Below are 13,774 nucleotides of genomic sequence, written 5' to 3'. Positions count from 1 at the left end.
GCTGTGCATCCGGGAGGCTTTGAAAGCAAAGTTCCTGAGTGAGCAGGGTAACCTGTGATTTTATAGTTTGTGTACTGAGAAGCTAAACCTGCCCCCGTTTCTTCACCCAGGTAATGTTGACTATCCTATCCAGTTACATACCCCCTTCACCCCCCCTCCAACACACGTGTCGAAATAAAAATAGTTCTACTTTGTTAAAGCACACCGTTTTCTTTAATACTGTTTTCGCGGGAATTTTTTAAAACTGGGACGCAGACTGTGGTGCGGAGCGGGTGTAGTGTTGTAACGCGAATGCAGCTTCTAAACTCAAGGATTGACAGGCTCCGCTGCGGTGGGATGCTTGTTTCAACGGAGCCTGTCAACCCTCCTGATCGGGACTGTGTATATGGGGGGTCTATTTGACTTTGTGGCAGGGGGAGGACGGTTACAGATCCCATGCTGTGTGGCTCTGTGATCCTGTCTAAGGACCGGCGCTTAAGATCTGTAACTGCCCTCCCCCGCCACAAAGTCACAGAGCAACCCCCCCCCAACATTACATCAAAACAACCTCCCAGACTAACCGGGGTAACTAGTCACTGCATCACTGCACTGTGTATGTGCCCTGCTGCTGTGCCTGCCCCCGACTATGTACCCTGCCAAAGGAGACTGTCCTGTCCAATTACCAACCCCCTTTCCCCTCCTCCTCCAAAAGAACATGATTGAAACAGTAGTTAACAGAAACGAATTTTTTATTATCAACTACACATGGCATTGGGAGGTGAAACTTGGACATGGGCTTCTGTCAGGCGGGAAGGAAAGAACTTTTCAAATTTTGGGAAATGAGAGCCTTCTGCTACTAGAGCTCTCTGCAGGGGTGGAGTGAGACTTAGCAGGGACTCTGCCGCCTCTCCTTCTTTGCACTTTGGGTGAGGTGGGTATGGGAGTTGGTGGCGGGGGAGGGCGGTTAGAGATGGACTGCAGCGGGGCTCTGTCCTCCTGCCTCCGTTCCTGCAGAACATCCACAAGGCGCCGGAGCGTGTCCGTTTGCTCCCTCAGTAGTCCAAGCAGCGTTTGAGTCGCCTGCTGGTCTTCCTGCCGCCACCTCTCCTCCCGATCCATGTTGGCTTGGTGCATTCGGGTCAAGTTCTCCCGCCACTGGGTCTGCTGTGCTGCCTGGGCTTGGGAAGAGGCCATAAGCTCAGAGAACATGTCCTCCGTGTCCTCTTCTTCCTACGCCTAATCCGCGCTAGCCTCTGGGAGTGTGATTCCAGGCTAGGTTGTGAGACAGTCGCAGACGGGGCTGTGGAAATGGGAAAAAGGGAGTGAATTCCTCAGAAAGATAAATGTAGTTGTGAACAAAGAACATAGTCTTTCTCTGTGAACAAGACCATGCACAGCACCTTTCACATGCGCACTCAGCACAAGGTCGAATTCTCGGCCTTCGCATTCAGTGCCTGGGGTCTTGAACAGCACATTTGAGAAGCGAGGCAGCACAACGGAATTTCTGTTGCAGGCAGACATGGTAAGCCGTACACTTGTGGCAGTTTAAAACTTTTATATTACCACTGGCCTCATTTCACATTTAAATCAATGTCAGTCCCTGCTGCCAGCAATCCGGCAAGCGGGAACTCTGCCCCTGTCCCACCCCCTCGCGGCTGTCCCCGGGAACGATCCCTTTCGGCTGCCCCTCTCCCGCCTCCACCGCGTGGCTGCAAACCAGCGGTTACAGTTCTGTAAAGGAACGGGAAAGCAGTCCCAACACTAACATTCCCCTACCTAATTAAAAGCAGGTCACCATGGCCGACATCACCCTGATGAGGATCTCCGAGAGCGACAAAGAGAGAATGCTCCGGGAAAGCCTCCAAAGACCAGGGCCGTATGCCGCCCTGCTGTGCAGAGCAATGATCCCAGAGTACTTGATAATCTCGTGGCGCGGCAACGTGTCGTACTTCGGAGGACCCAATAAGGCCGCTCTCCCCAAGAACCTCATGCAACGGCTTTCAAGTTACCTCCAGGAGAGCTTCATCGAGATGTCCCAGGAGGATTACTGCTCTATCCCCGGACACATAGACCGCATTTTACTGTAGCTGCAGTAGCAGGGAATAAACAGTAGAGCGGCTTGTGCAGGACAATCACTGAAAACCGGACATTGCTAGATTTCTTTTCAAAACTTGCACTGCCCCTTACTAAACCGTTAAGCGCCTAGGGCACACTAATCATGAACAACCCATTCTTTTAATTGTTAATATTCCTGTTTTGTTAAAAATAAATGTTTAGATGTTTACAACACTTACTGGCTGATCCTTCACCAGATTCTGTGTCCGGGGTAACGGCTGGGGACGCTTCGTAGGGGATCTCTGTAAGGGTGATGAAGAGATCCTGGCTGTCGGGGAAATCAGCGTTGTGAGAGCTGCCGACTGCCTCGCCCTCCTCATCTCCTTCCTCATCTTCCCCGTCCCCTAACATGTCCGAGGAACCGGCCGTGGACAGTATCCCATCCTCAGAGTCCACGGTCACTGGTGGGGTAGTGGTGGCGGCAGCACCGAGGATGGAATGCAGTGCCTCGTAGAAACGGGATGTCTGGGGATGGGATCCGGAGCGTCCGTTTGCCTCTTTGGTCTTCTGGTAGCCTTGTCTCAGCTCCTTGATTTTCACGCGGCACTGCGTTGCATCCCGGCTGTATCCTCTCTCTGCCATGTCTTTAGAGATCTTCTCGTAGATCTTTGCATTCCTTCTTTTGGATCGCAGCTCGGAAAGCACGGACTCATCGCCCCACACAGCGATGAGATCCAAGACTTCACGATCAGTCCATGCTGGGGCTCTCTTTCTATTCACAGACTGCACGGCCATCACTGCTGGAGAGCTCTGCATCGTTGCCAGTGCTGCTGTGCTCGCCACGATGTCCAGACAGGAAATGAGATTCAAGCTACGAAAGTGAGATCTTGGAAGAGTGTTGCCGTTTTCATAATGCAATAAAAATACTGTAATGATAAATAATAATTAATAATAGTGTATAATAAGCATGTCATAAAAACAAAATTTTATATTTCCAAGATCACTGCTTTTATAATTTATACTCAGGTAAAGGAGAAAATCCCTGGAAATATTCATTTTTAGGAGGGGGTTCACGAGACTTGACATTTTAGTGAAAGGGGTTCGCAGGTTGTTAAAGTGTGGGAACCACTGCTCTAGTGGAAGCTTACTGGAGGCATTAAACCCTATAGACCATCTGACGTGCAACGTCAGGTTCATCCCTGGTGCAACTGTCTTGACGTGGGTGGCCTCAGCCCAGGGCTCAGCTTGGCTCATTGTGCCGTGGAGGGACCGCTTCAGGGCACGATTAGGTCATCAGTGAAGTCAGCAGCCAGGACACTTACTGTGCCCAAGATCCTGTTTCATGCTTCACTGTCAAGCCAAGATTAATGCAGGGGCTTCAGGGGCTGCAGCCCAGGGCCTTGGGCTAAGGGGGACCCCTCAAAAATAAATCCATAATTATATATAATTCAGTGGTCACCAACCCATTGATTGCAATCAACTGGTCGATCCTGGAGCCTCTGCCAGTCGATCACGATCTCCAGGCTGCTAAAATCTAATAGCCCCAGCCCCACAGGAGAGTTAATCCAGCCCTGTTCACTGGGCTCACAGCAGTAGAGGGAGCAGGAAGAAGTCCAGAGCTGAGCAGGGGCAGGAGGAGAGCCACAGAAAGAACGGCAGAGAGGCAAGAGGAGCAAGGAATCCAGGTTACATCAGAGAGAGAAGAGCTAGGAAAGTGGCCATAGAGAAATAAGGTGGAGGACGTTCACCCCTTATTTATAAAGCTGCTCTATCGGGCCCGTTCTATAATCTTAGGCCTGGTCTACACTAGGCGTTTATGTCGAAGTTAGCGCCGTTAAATCGAATTAACCCTGCACCCGTCCACACTGCGATGCTATTTAGTTCGACATAGAGGTCTCTTTAATTCGACTTCTGTACTCCTCCCCGACGAGGGGAGTAGCGCTAAATTCGACATGGCCATGTCGAATTAGGCTAGGTGTGGATGGAAATCGACGCTAATAGCTCCGGGAGCTATCCCACAGTGCACCACTCTGTTGACGCTCTGGACAGCAGTGCGAGCTCGGATGCTCTGACCAGCCACACAGGAAAAGCCCCGGGAAAATTTGAATTTGAATTCCTTTTCCTGTCTGGCCAGTTTGAATCTCATTTCCTGTCTGGACATCGTGGCGAGCACAGCAGCACTGGCAACGATGCAGAGCTCTCCAGCAGTGATGGCCGTGCAGTCTGGGAATAGAAAGAGAGCCCCAGCATGGACTGATCGTGAAGTCTTGGATCTCATCGCTGTGTGGGGCGATGAGTCCGTGCTTTCCGAGCTGCGATCCAAAAGAAGGAATGCAAAGATCTACGAGAAGATCTCTAAAGACATGGCAGAGAGAGGATACAGCCGGGATGCAACGCAGTGCCGCGTGAAAATCAAGGAGCTGAGACAAGGCTACCAGAAGACCAAAGAGGCAAACGGACGCTCCGGATCCCATCCCCAGACATCCCGTTTCTACGAGGCACTGCATTCCATCCTCGGTGCTGCCGCCACCACTACCCCACCAGTGACCGTGGACTCTGAGGATGGGATACTGTCCACGGCCGGTTCCTCAGACATGTTAGGGGACGGGGAAGATGAGGAAGGAGATGAGGAGGGCGAGGCAGTTGGCAGCTCTCACAACGCTGATTTCCCCGACAGCCAGGATCTCTTCATCACCCTTACAGAGATCCCCTACGAAGCGTCCCCAGCCATTACCCCGGACACAGAATCTGGTGAAGGATCAGCCAGTAAGTGTTGTAAACATCTAAACATTTATTTTTAACAAAACAGGAATATTAACAATTAAAAGAATGGGTTGTTCATGATTAGTGTGCCCTAGGCGCTTAACGGTTTAGTAAGGGGCAGTGCAAGTTTTGAAAAGAAATCTAGCAATGTCCGGTTTTCAGTGATTGTCCTGCACAAGCCGCTCTACTGTGTATTCCCTGCTACTGCAGCTACAGTAAAATGCGGTCTATATGTGCGGGGATAGAGCAGTAATCCTCCTGGGACATCTCGATGAAGCTCTCCTGGAGGTAACTTGAAAGCCGTTGCATGAGGTTCTTGGGGAGAGCGGCCTTATTGGGTCCTCCGAAGTACGACACGTTGCCGCGCCACGAGATTATCAGGTACTCGGGGATCATTGCTCTGCACAGCAGGGCGGCATACGGCCCTGGTCTTTGGAGGCTTTCCCGGAGCATTCTCTCTTTGTCGCTCTCGGAGATCCTCATCAGGGTGATGTCGGCCATGGTGACCTGCTTTTAATTAGGTAGGGGAATGTTAGTGTTGGGACTGCTTTCCCGTTCCTTTACAGAACTGTCACCGCTGGTTTGCAGCCACGCGGTGGAGGCGGGAGAGGGGCAGCCGAAAGGGATCATTCCCGGGGACAGCCGCGAGGGGGTGGGACAGGGGCAGAGTTCCCGCTTGCCGGATTGCTGGCAGCAGGGACTGACATTGATTTAAATGTGAAATGAGGCCAGTGGTAATATAAAAGTTTTAAACTGCCACAAGTGTACGGCTTACCATGTCTGCCTGCAACAGAAATTCCGTTGTGCTGCCTCGCTTCTCAAATGTGCTGTTCAAGACCCCAGGCACAGAATGCGAAGGCCGAGAATTCGACCTTGTGCTGAGTGCGCATGTGAAAGGTGCTGTGCATGGTCTTGTTCACAGAGAAAGACTATGTTCTTTGTTCACAACTACATTTATCTTTCAGAGGAATTCACTCCCTTTTTCCCATTTCCACAGCCCCGTCTGCGACTGTCTCACAACCTAGCCTGGAATCACACTCCCAGAGGCTAGCGCGGATTAGGCGTAGGAAGAAGAGGACACGGGAGGACATGTTCTCTGAGCTTATGGCCTCTTCCCAAGCCCAGGCAGCACAGCAGACCCAGTGGCGGGAGAACTTGACCCGAATGCACCAAGCCAACATGGATCGGGAGGAGAGGTGGCGGCAGGAAGACCAGCAGGCGACTCAAACGCTGCTTGGACTACTGAGGGAGCAAACGGACACGCTCCGGCGCCTTGTGGATGTTCTGCAGGAACGGAGGCAGGAGGACAGAGCCCCGCTGCAGTCCATCTCTAACCGCCCTCCCCCGCCACCAAGTCCCATACCCACCTCACCCAAAGTGCAAAGAAGGAGAGGCGGCAGAGTCCCTGCTAACTCTCACTCCACCCCTGCAGAGAGCTCTAGTAGCAGAAGGCTCTCATTTCCCAAAATTTGAAAAGTTCTTTCCTTCCCGCCTGACACAAGCCCACGTCCAAGTTTCACCTCCCAATGCCATGTGTAGTTGATAATAAAAAATTCGTTTCTGTTAACTACTGTTTCAATCATGTTCTTTTGGAGGAGGAGGGGAAAGGGGGTTGGAAATTGGACAGGACAGTCTCCTTTGGCAGGGTACATAGTCGGGGGCAGGCACAGCAGCAGGGCACATACACAGTGCAGTGATGCAGTGACTAGTTGCCCCGGTTAGTCTGGGAGGTTGTTTTGATGTAATGTTGGGGGGGGTGGGTTGCTCTGTGACTTTGTGGCGGGGGAGGGCAGTTACAGATCTTAAGCGCCGGTCCTTAGACAGGATCACAGAGCCACACAGCATGGGATCTGTAACCGTCCTCCCCCTGCCACAAAGTCAAATAGACCTCCCATACACACAGTCCCGATCAGGAGGGGTGACAGGCTCCGTTGAAACAAGCATCCCACCGCAGCGGAGCCTGTCAATCCTTGAGTTTAGAAGCTGCATTCGCATCACAACACTAGACCCGCCCCGCACCACAGTCTGCGTCCCAGTTTTAAAAAATTCCCGCTAAAACAGTATTAAAGAAAACGGTGTGCTTTAACAAAGTAGAACTATTTTTATTTCGACACGTGTGTTGGAGGGGGGGTGAAGGGGGTATGTAACTGGATAGGATAGTCAACATTACCTGGGTAAAGAAACGGGGGCAGGTTTAGCTTCTCAGTACACAAACTATAAAATCACAGGTTACCCTGCTCACTCAGGAACTTTGCTTTCAAAGCCTCCCGGATGCACAGCGCTTCCCGCTGGTCTCTTCTAATCGCCCGGCTGTCTGGCTGTGAGTAATCACCAGCCAGGCTATTTTCCTCAACCTCCCACCCCGCCATAAAGGTCTCCCCCTTGCTCTCACAGAGATTGTGGAGCACACAGCAAGCTGCTATAACAATGGGGATATTGGTTTCGCTGAGATCACAGCGAGTCAGTAAGCTTCTCCATCTCCCCTTGAGACGGCCAAAAGCACACTCCACCACCATTCTGCACTTGCTCAGCCGGTAGTTGAAGAGTTCTTTTTCAGTGTCCAGGGCGCCAGTATAGGGCTTCATGAGCCAGGGCATTAGCGGGTAGGCTGGGTCCCCGAGGATGACTATAGGCATCTCCACATCCCCAACAGTTATTTTGTGGTCCGGGAAGTAAATACCTTGTTGCAGCCGTCTAAACAGACCAGAGTTCCTGAAAACACGAGCGTCATGAACCTTGCCCGGCCATCCCACGTAGATGTTGGTAAAACGTCCCCTGTGGTCCACCAGTGCTTGCAGCACCATGGAAAAGTATCCCTTTCGGTTAATGTACTGGGTGGCCTGGTGGTCCGGTGCCAGGATAGGGATGTGAGTTCCATCTATGGCCCCACCGCAGTTTGGGAATCCCATCGCTGCGAAGCCATCTATGATCGCCTCCACGTTTCCCAGGGTCACTACCTTTGGCAGCAGTACATCAACGATTGCCTTCGCTACTTGCATCACAACAACCCCCACGGTAGATTTGCCCACCCCAAACTGGTTCGCGACTGACCGGTAGCTGTCTGGCGTTGCAAGCTTCCACAGGGCTATGGCCACTCGCTTCTGTACACTCAGTGCAGCTCGCAACCGGGTGTCACTGCGCTTCAGGGCAGGGGACAGCAACTCACAAAGTTCCAGGAAAGTTCCCTTCCGCATGCGAAAGTTTCGCAGCCACTGGGATTCATCCCAGACCTGCAGCACTATGCGGTCCCACCACTCAGTGCTTGTCTCCCGTGCCCAGAATCGCCGTTCCACGGCATCAACATGACCCATTGCCACTGTGATGTCCTCGGCGCTGGGTCGCCTGCTTTCTGACAGGTCTGTGCTACTCTCAGACTTCAGGACATCACCGCGGTGCCGTAGCCTCCTTGCCTGACTTTTCTGCATCTGCCTCAGGGAAACCTTTATGATAAGCTGCGAGACGTTGAGAGCGGCCACAACTGCAGCGATGGTCGCAGCGGGCTCCATGCTCGGAGTACAGTGGCGTCCGCGCTGTCAATGACTGGAAAAGCGCGCGAACTGTTTTCCCGCCGGCGCTTTCAGGGAGGGAGGGCGGGAGTGATGGACGGATGACGACAGTTTCCCAAAAGCACCCTCGACTCATTTTGTTACCCAGAAGGCATTGCCGGCTACACCCAGAATTCCAATGGGCAGAGGGGACTGCGGGAACTGTGGGATAGCTGACCACAGTGCACCGCTTCGAATGTCGACGCTATCACCGTTAGTGTGGACGCACAAAGTCGAATTACTGTCCTTAGTGTGGACACACACGTTCGACTTTGCAATATCGATTACAAAAATTCGATGCAAGTAAAATCGAACTACTCTCGTAGTGTAGACAAGGCCTTAGATTCTGTCTGGTTGCTCTCTGGTGATCTGACCTGACCTTCCTGAACCCTACCTCATGCATCTCAGGTCGTCTATGCAAAATAATGCTGCCATGATCAACTTCCGGACCCATCAGTCAACCATGTAGCCCTCTGCAACCTGAGCCAAAACATCAGGTTCAGATCAGAGTCAGGCTGTGGTTTCAAGTCCGAACCAGGGCTGGAGTTTAGTTCCAATTCAACAGCACTGAAATATAACAAGCCATGCTTGTAAGACTGTAGCCACATCTGCACCACACTCAGAAAACAGGCCCCTTCTTGATTTGGATTCACACAAAACCAAAATGTAAAAGGGTGTGGCAATGAGGGTCTGATTTTAACTCCTGTCTAATGAAAACCTAAAAATACGTTTGTGTCTTTACTCTTGTAAGCAGAGTCAGGATGAGCTCTACCCTGACATCTGGTGGTGAATTATGGCGAGTGGGGAAAAGAACTCCAGGGGCTGATCTTGTTTGCATAGGCACACCCACTCGCCTGGCAGGAAACAACAGCAACTCAAAGTGGTTACTTTGGCTGGTGTGGGATCCCCAGTTTCTCTGTTATTGGGGCAGGAAGAATAAAGTTTTGTTACCCTGATTCTGTGAATCAAGGCCAGTGAACCTGTTGTATGACAGAAGGACTGAGTGAGTCCTTCACCATTACCTAAGTAGCACTTGCTTGACAAGGGGCATGGGTTACAAAATCCAGTGAATAGAAAGAGGATGGGGACAGGTATTTGTACCTGATGGTATGGGCCCCTCTCTGAGGGGTTGAAACACCAATTGCACTACCTCCTCTCTCCACTGTTGAATATCAGAGCTAACTTTGATTCCATTAGAAGTCTACTTACAGACTGCTGAGCTGAATTCACTTTGGGCCAATGGTGCACTAGCACTGGGGCTCCCCTACTATGAGCTGAAATCACAAAAGAGCTGAAATCACTGAGGCTGTGTTAACTAGTGGGGGAGCCTGAAGCTATATTGCTGAGCGGCTGGCGGAGCAGCTAGCAGAGTGGAGCCTCACGGGGACGGTTGGAGTGGAGCTGAGCGACTCACAGGTCAGTGAGCAGGACGGAGCGGCTGGAGAAGCAGCGAGCAGAGTGGAGCCTTGTGGGAGCGGCCCAAGGAACGGCTGAAGTGGAGCAGAGCTGAGCGGCTCACAGGTTGGTGAGCAGAGCGGAGCAGCTGCCAGAGCAGTTCGTGGACGGCGGGAGCGGCTCGCAGGACAGCTGGTGGAGTGGAGCGGCTCATGGAGAAGGCTGAGGCGGAACCCCACAGAGAGGCAGCCGGTCGGCCTCGGATCACGTAAGGTGCCCCTTAACACCCTGCGTGCCTCCCCCCCCCCTTGAACTCTGGGGCTGCACTGACCAGGGACAGAGACTTCGGGGGGTTATTGGACTTTGGGGACTTTGGTGATCCTTGGGTTGCTGGACCCAAGAGACTTTGGGGGGTTGTTGGACTTTTGGGACTTTGGTGATCCTTGGGTTGCTGGTTTCAAGAACCAAAGGGAAAGGACACAGCCCAATTTGCTGGGGTGAGTTTTTTGCTCATGAAGCCTGTTTGTGGTGTTTTTCCAATTTAATGCTGATGTCGTTTACCTCATGTTATTAAACATTTTCTGTTACACTCAGACTCCGTGCTTGCGAGAGGGGAAGTATTGCCTCTTAGAGGCGCCCAGGGGGTGGTATGTAATTGTCCCAGGTCACTGGGTGGGGGCTCGAGCCGGTTTTGCATTGCGTTATTGAAACGGAACCCCTAGATACAGAACCCGGCCCTTGTTGCTGCCAACTTAGATGGGCAGAAGGGTTACACTCTGAACATAAGAGCGGGCGTACTGGGTGAGACCAAAGGTCCACCTAGCCCAGTATCCGGTCCTCCAACAGTGGTCAATGCCAGGTGCCCCAGAGGGAATGAACAGAACAGGTAACCATCCAGTGATCCATCCCCTGTCGCCCATTCCCAGCTTCTGGCAAACAGAGGCTAGGGACACCATCCCTGCCCATCCTGGCTAATAGCCATTGATGGACCTATCCTGCATGAACTTATCTAGTTCTTCTTTGAACCCTGTTATAGGTTTGGCCTTCACAACATTCTCTGGCAAAGAGTTCCACAGGTTGACTGTGTGTTGTATGAAGAAATACTTCCTTTTGTTTTAAACCTGCTGCCTATTAATTTCACGTGGTGACCCCTTGTTCTTGTGTTATGAGAAGGAGTAAATAACACTTCCTGATATACTTTCTCTACACAAGTCATGATTTTATAGACCTCTATCATATCATACTCTGGTTCACAAAAACCCTGATATATTTAAAAAAAAAAATCCACTCCCAAACTGCATAAGTTCAGGGGCCTCTGTTTTTGCAGCTCTGGCACTTCTGCTAAGACATCTCCTACTTCGTGACATTTTAATTATTCAGAGCACCAGGGCTCTGCAAGTGGAACATGCTGTGTATTCTCCATTCACTCATTCATTAGTTTTAATTAAACCCTTTAATTTTATTTATGCTGTCACGGACTGATTAACAATTTGCCAGCACGAACCAGGAAGTCTTAAACAGCACCTTGAGAAATCTTCCTTGCTCTAAACAGAGATGTGCTGTAATAATCACAGATCTGCAGGAATACAGCCCAAAATGCTGAAGGAACTGTATCAGCAGCTTCCCCAATGCAATTTTCGTTTAACAACACGTTTCAAAAGCCTTAGATGAGACTCAGGCATGATGAGGCATCCCAGGGACGCAATGGAATTAAACTGCAGACAGACACCGGGAAAGTTCTTTCATTAGAAGGAGAATATGACTGAGTGGGAACAGTCTGATGCATAAGGGACAGCAGGGTAAGTCCCATGTTAGCCAGGGTACCTCAGGACATTTCCAGTCTTGCCAGAAGGACTGGGCACTGCCTATAGCACATTAGGGGCTAAAATCAGGTAGGAGTCTCAGTGACTCTGGACAGTAACTTAGACATTAGATCTTTCTTCCTAATTTCTAGTAATACCTGCCAGCTTTCTGTATAAGTTTGAATAACTTATACTTTAGCCAAAGTGTCTCTCCAGCTTCTTATCAGGCCCCAGTATAGCAGTTTCAGAACAGCTGGGCTCCTCAGCATGCATGTTGCACCACACTTAGATTCCCTCTAGACTCTTAGACAGACACACACACCTGGAGCCCATTTCAAGTTGTACATAACACATGGACACGCACAGTCCAGTCTCCTGGGGTGCCTGCACTTCTCAGGCTACAGCAGACGTGGAGTAGTCACAAAGGAGCTGGTGTGACTTAGAGTAGCCCTGGCACCTGACAATTTTCCAGCTGTGGAAACCCTCAAAGGGGCATACCAGACTACAGCTCACTCCGGCCACAGCTTTCCCACTTAGCTCACTCTGATACACCCCTGGCGACACACAAGGATTCCCCCTCCCCCCAAGGAACCTCCACCTCACTTTTAAAACTATTTTATGTCCCTTTTGCGCTTCCTAGGAATAGCCTATTTACAGCAATGGCATACTAGTTTAATATCTGCAACTGGGAGAAAGAAGTTGTTAAACCACTGACCTGTCACCTCTTTGACCCTAGGTTCTATTCAGACAGAGGTCACAAAGGAAATCGGTTTAAGGTGTCAGTCAGTAGTGAACTAAGACACCCCAAGTCTATTGTTCAGCGGAGCTTTCAAAATCTGTTCATCGATTAACTCAGCAGCGAGCTATTTACAGGGAGTGAATTACCTCCAGCCCCACTCAAAAAGATCTCCCAGGAGAAGATGGCTGGGCCAAAGCAGAGCAGCTCAGACTGAATCTTCCTGTCTCATCATTAAGATTCAATTTCTGTCCACCCACTTGCAGTTTGAAGCAAAAATGAGGCCTCCAAAACATGCTCCAGTAAAAACAAAGGCTTTCAAGAGAAATTACTGTTTCATTCTCTTCCAAGACAGGACTATTTAAAACTGGAATCTATTCCAAAGGCTTTTGATTTCTTTTGGACAATCATGCCCACTGGTGTTAAAGCAGACAGGTGGCAGATATCAGGCTAACAGAGCCAGACTTATCTTTTTGGAAATGAGAAGTTTTGGGTATGTCTACTCTGCAATTAAAAACCCACAGCTGGCCCGTGCCAGCTGACTCAGGGCTCAGGCTAAGAGGTGATTTAATTGCAGCGTAGATGTTCTGGCTCAGGCTGAAGCCTAGGCTCTAGGATCCTGTGAAATGGGAGGGTCCTGATTCCCAGAGGTCAGGCTGCAGCCTGAGCCCAAATGTCTACACTGCGATGAAACAGCCCCCAGCCCGAGTCAGCTGGCATGGGCCAGCTGTGGATTTTTAATTGCAGGTTAGACATACCTATTGATTCCTTGATTTACATTGTTCCTTTCCCAGGGCCGGCGCAACCCATTAGGCGACCTAGGCGGTTGCCTAGGGCGCTACAATTTGGGGGGCGGCGATCGCGGCGGTATTTCGGTGGCGGGACCTTCCGCCGCCTCGGTGGGGGGCGGCATTTCGGGGCGGGACCTTTCACCACCTAGGGCAGCAGAAAAGCTGGCGGCGCTCCTGTCCTTTCCTAGCAAGTGGGAATTCATGTTATATAGACTAGAACTTCTGGGTTCTACACTGTGCGGTTAATCTAAGTCAGACTCAAATGTGGTGCCCTGGTGCTGTGGGTATCAAACCACAAGCATCATTTTACTTAACTTTTTCATTGCTGAGGCCTGGTCCCCACTAAGTCCCCACTTCGGACTAAGGTACGCAAATTCAGCTACGTTAATAACGTAGCTGAATTCGAAGTACCTTAGTCCGAACTTACCGCGGGTCCAGACGCGGCACGGAGGCTCCCCCGTCAATGCCGCGTACTCCTCTTGCTGAGCTGGAGTACCGACGTCGACGGCGAGCACTTCCGGGATCGATCCGGGATCGATTTATCGCGTCTTAACCAGACGCGATAAATCGATCCCAGAACATCGATTGCCTGCTGCCGGACCCTCCCGTAAGTGAAGACGTACCCTAAGTGTTAAACCAAATATGGGACCTGACCTTGCAAGCTGCTGAGCCCCCAAGCAGCTCTCAGGAGGCACTCGGCACCTGGTA

The 13,774-nt window shown here is 51.0% G+C and overlaps 2 protein-coding genes across 2 annotated transcripts; one reads left to right on the top strand and one right to left on the bottom strand.

Annotated features, from left to right (window-relative positions):
* Nucleotides 1-734: 734 nt before the first annotated feature.
* LOC135972697 (myb/SANT-like DNA-binding domain-containing protein 2) lies at nt 735-2,899 on the bottom strand. The gene is made up of 2 exons (XM_065551626.1): nt 2,274-2,899; nt 735-1,279 (listed from the first exon to the last, which is right to left on the bottom strand). Exons 1-2 carry the CDS (start codon nt 2,848-2,850, stop codon nt 1,119-1,121), a joined length of 738 nt encoding a protein of 245 aa, XP_065407698.1. The 5' UTR covers nt 2,851-2,899; the 3' UTR covers nt 735-1,118.
* Nucleotides 2,900-3,819: 920 nt separating this feature from the next.
* LOC135972696 (uncharacterized) lies at nt 3,820-6,364 on the top strand. Its single transcript, XM_065551625.1, has 2 exons — nt 3,820-4,800; nt 5,795-6,364. The coding sequence occupies exons 1-2, from the start codon at nt 4,224-4,226 to the stop codon at nt 6,268-6,270; spliced, it is 1,053 nt and encodes a 350-aa protein (XP_065407697.1). The 5' UTR covers nt 3,820-4,223; the 3' UTR covers nt 6,271-6,364.
* The last annotated feature ends 7,410 nt before the right edge of the window (nt 6,365-13,774 follow it).

Source organism: Chrysemys picta, chromosome 7 (assembly GCF_011386835.1).
Source record: "Chrysemys picta bellii isolate R12L10 chromosome 7, ASM1138683v2, whole genome shotgun sequence".
NCBI classification, from domain to species: Eukaryota; Metazoa; Chordata; order Testudines; family Emydidae; genus Chrysemys; species Chrysemys picta.
This window is presented reverse-complemented; position numbering and strand designations above follow the sequence as displayed.

Bases quoted from the DNA above. Each gene is read 5' to 3' on its own strand.
- LOC135972697 (XM_065551626.1), bottom strand. From the start codon at position 2,850: ATGCAGAGCTCTCCAGCAGTGATGGCCGTGCAGTCTGTGAATAGAAAG. The intron at 1,280-2,273 runs GTAAGTGTTGTA...CCATTTCCACAG, and splicing joins ATCTGGTGAAGGATCAGCCA to CCCCGTCTGCGACTGTCTCA.
- LOC135972696 (XM_065551625.1), top strand. From the start codon at position 4,224: ATGCAGAGCTCTCCAGCAGTGATGGCCGTGCAGTCTGGGAATAGAAAG. The intron at 4,801-5,794 runs GTAAGTGTTGTA...CCATTTCCACAG, and splicing joins ATCTGGTGAAGGATCAGCCA to CCCCGTCTGCGACTGTCTCA.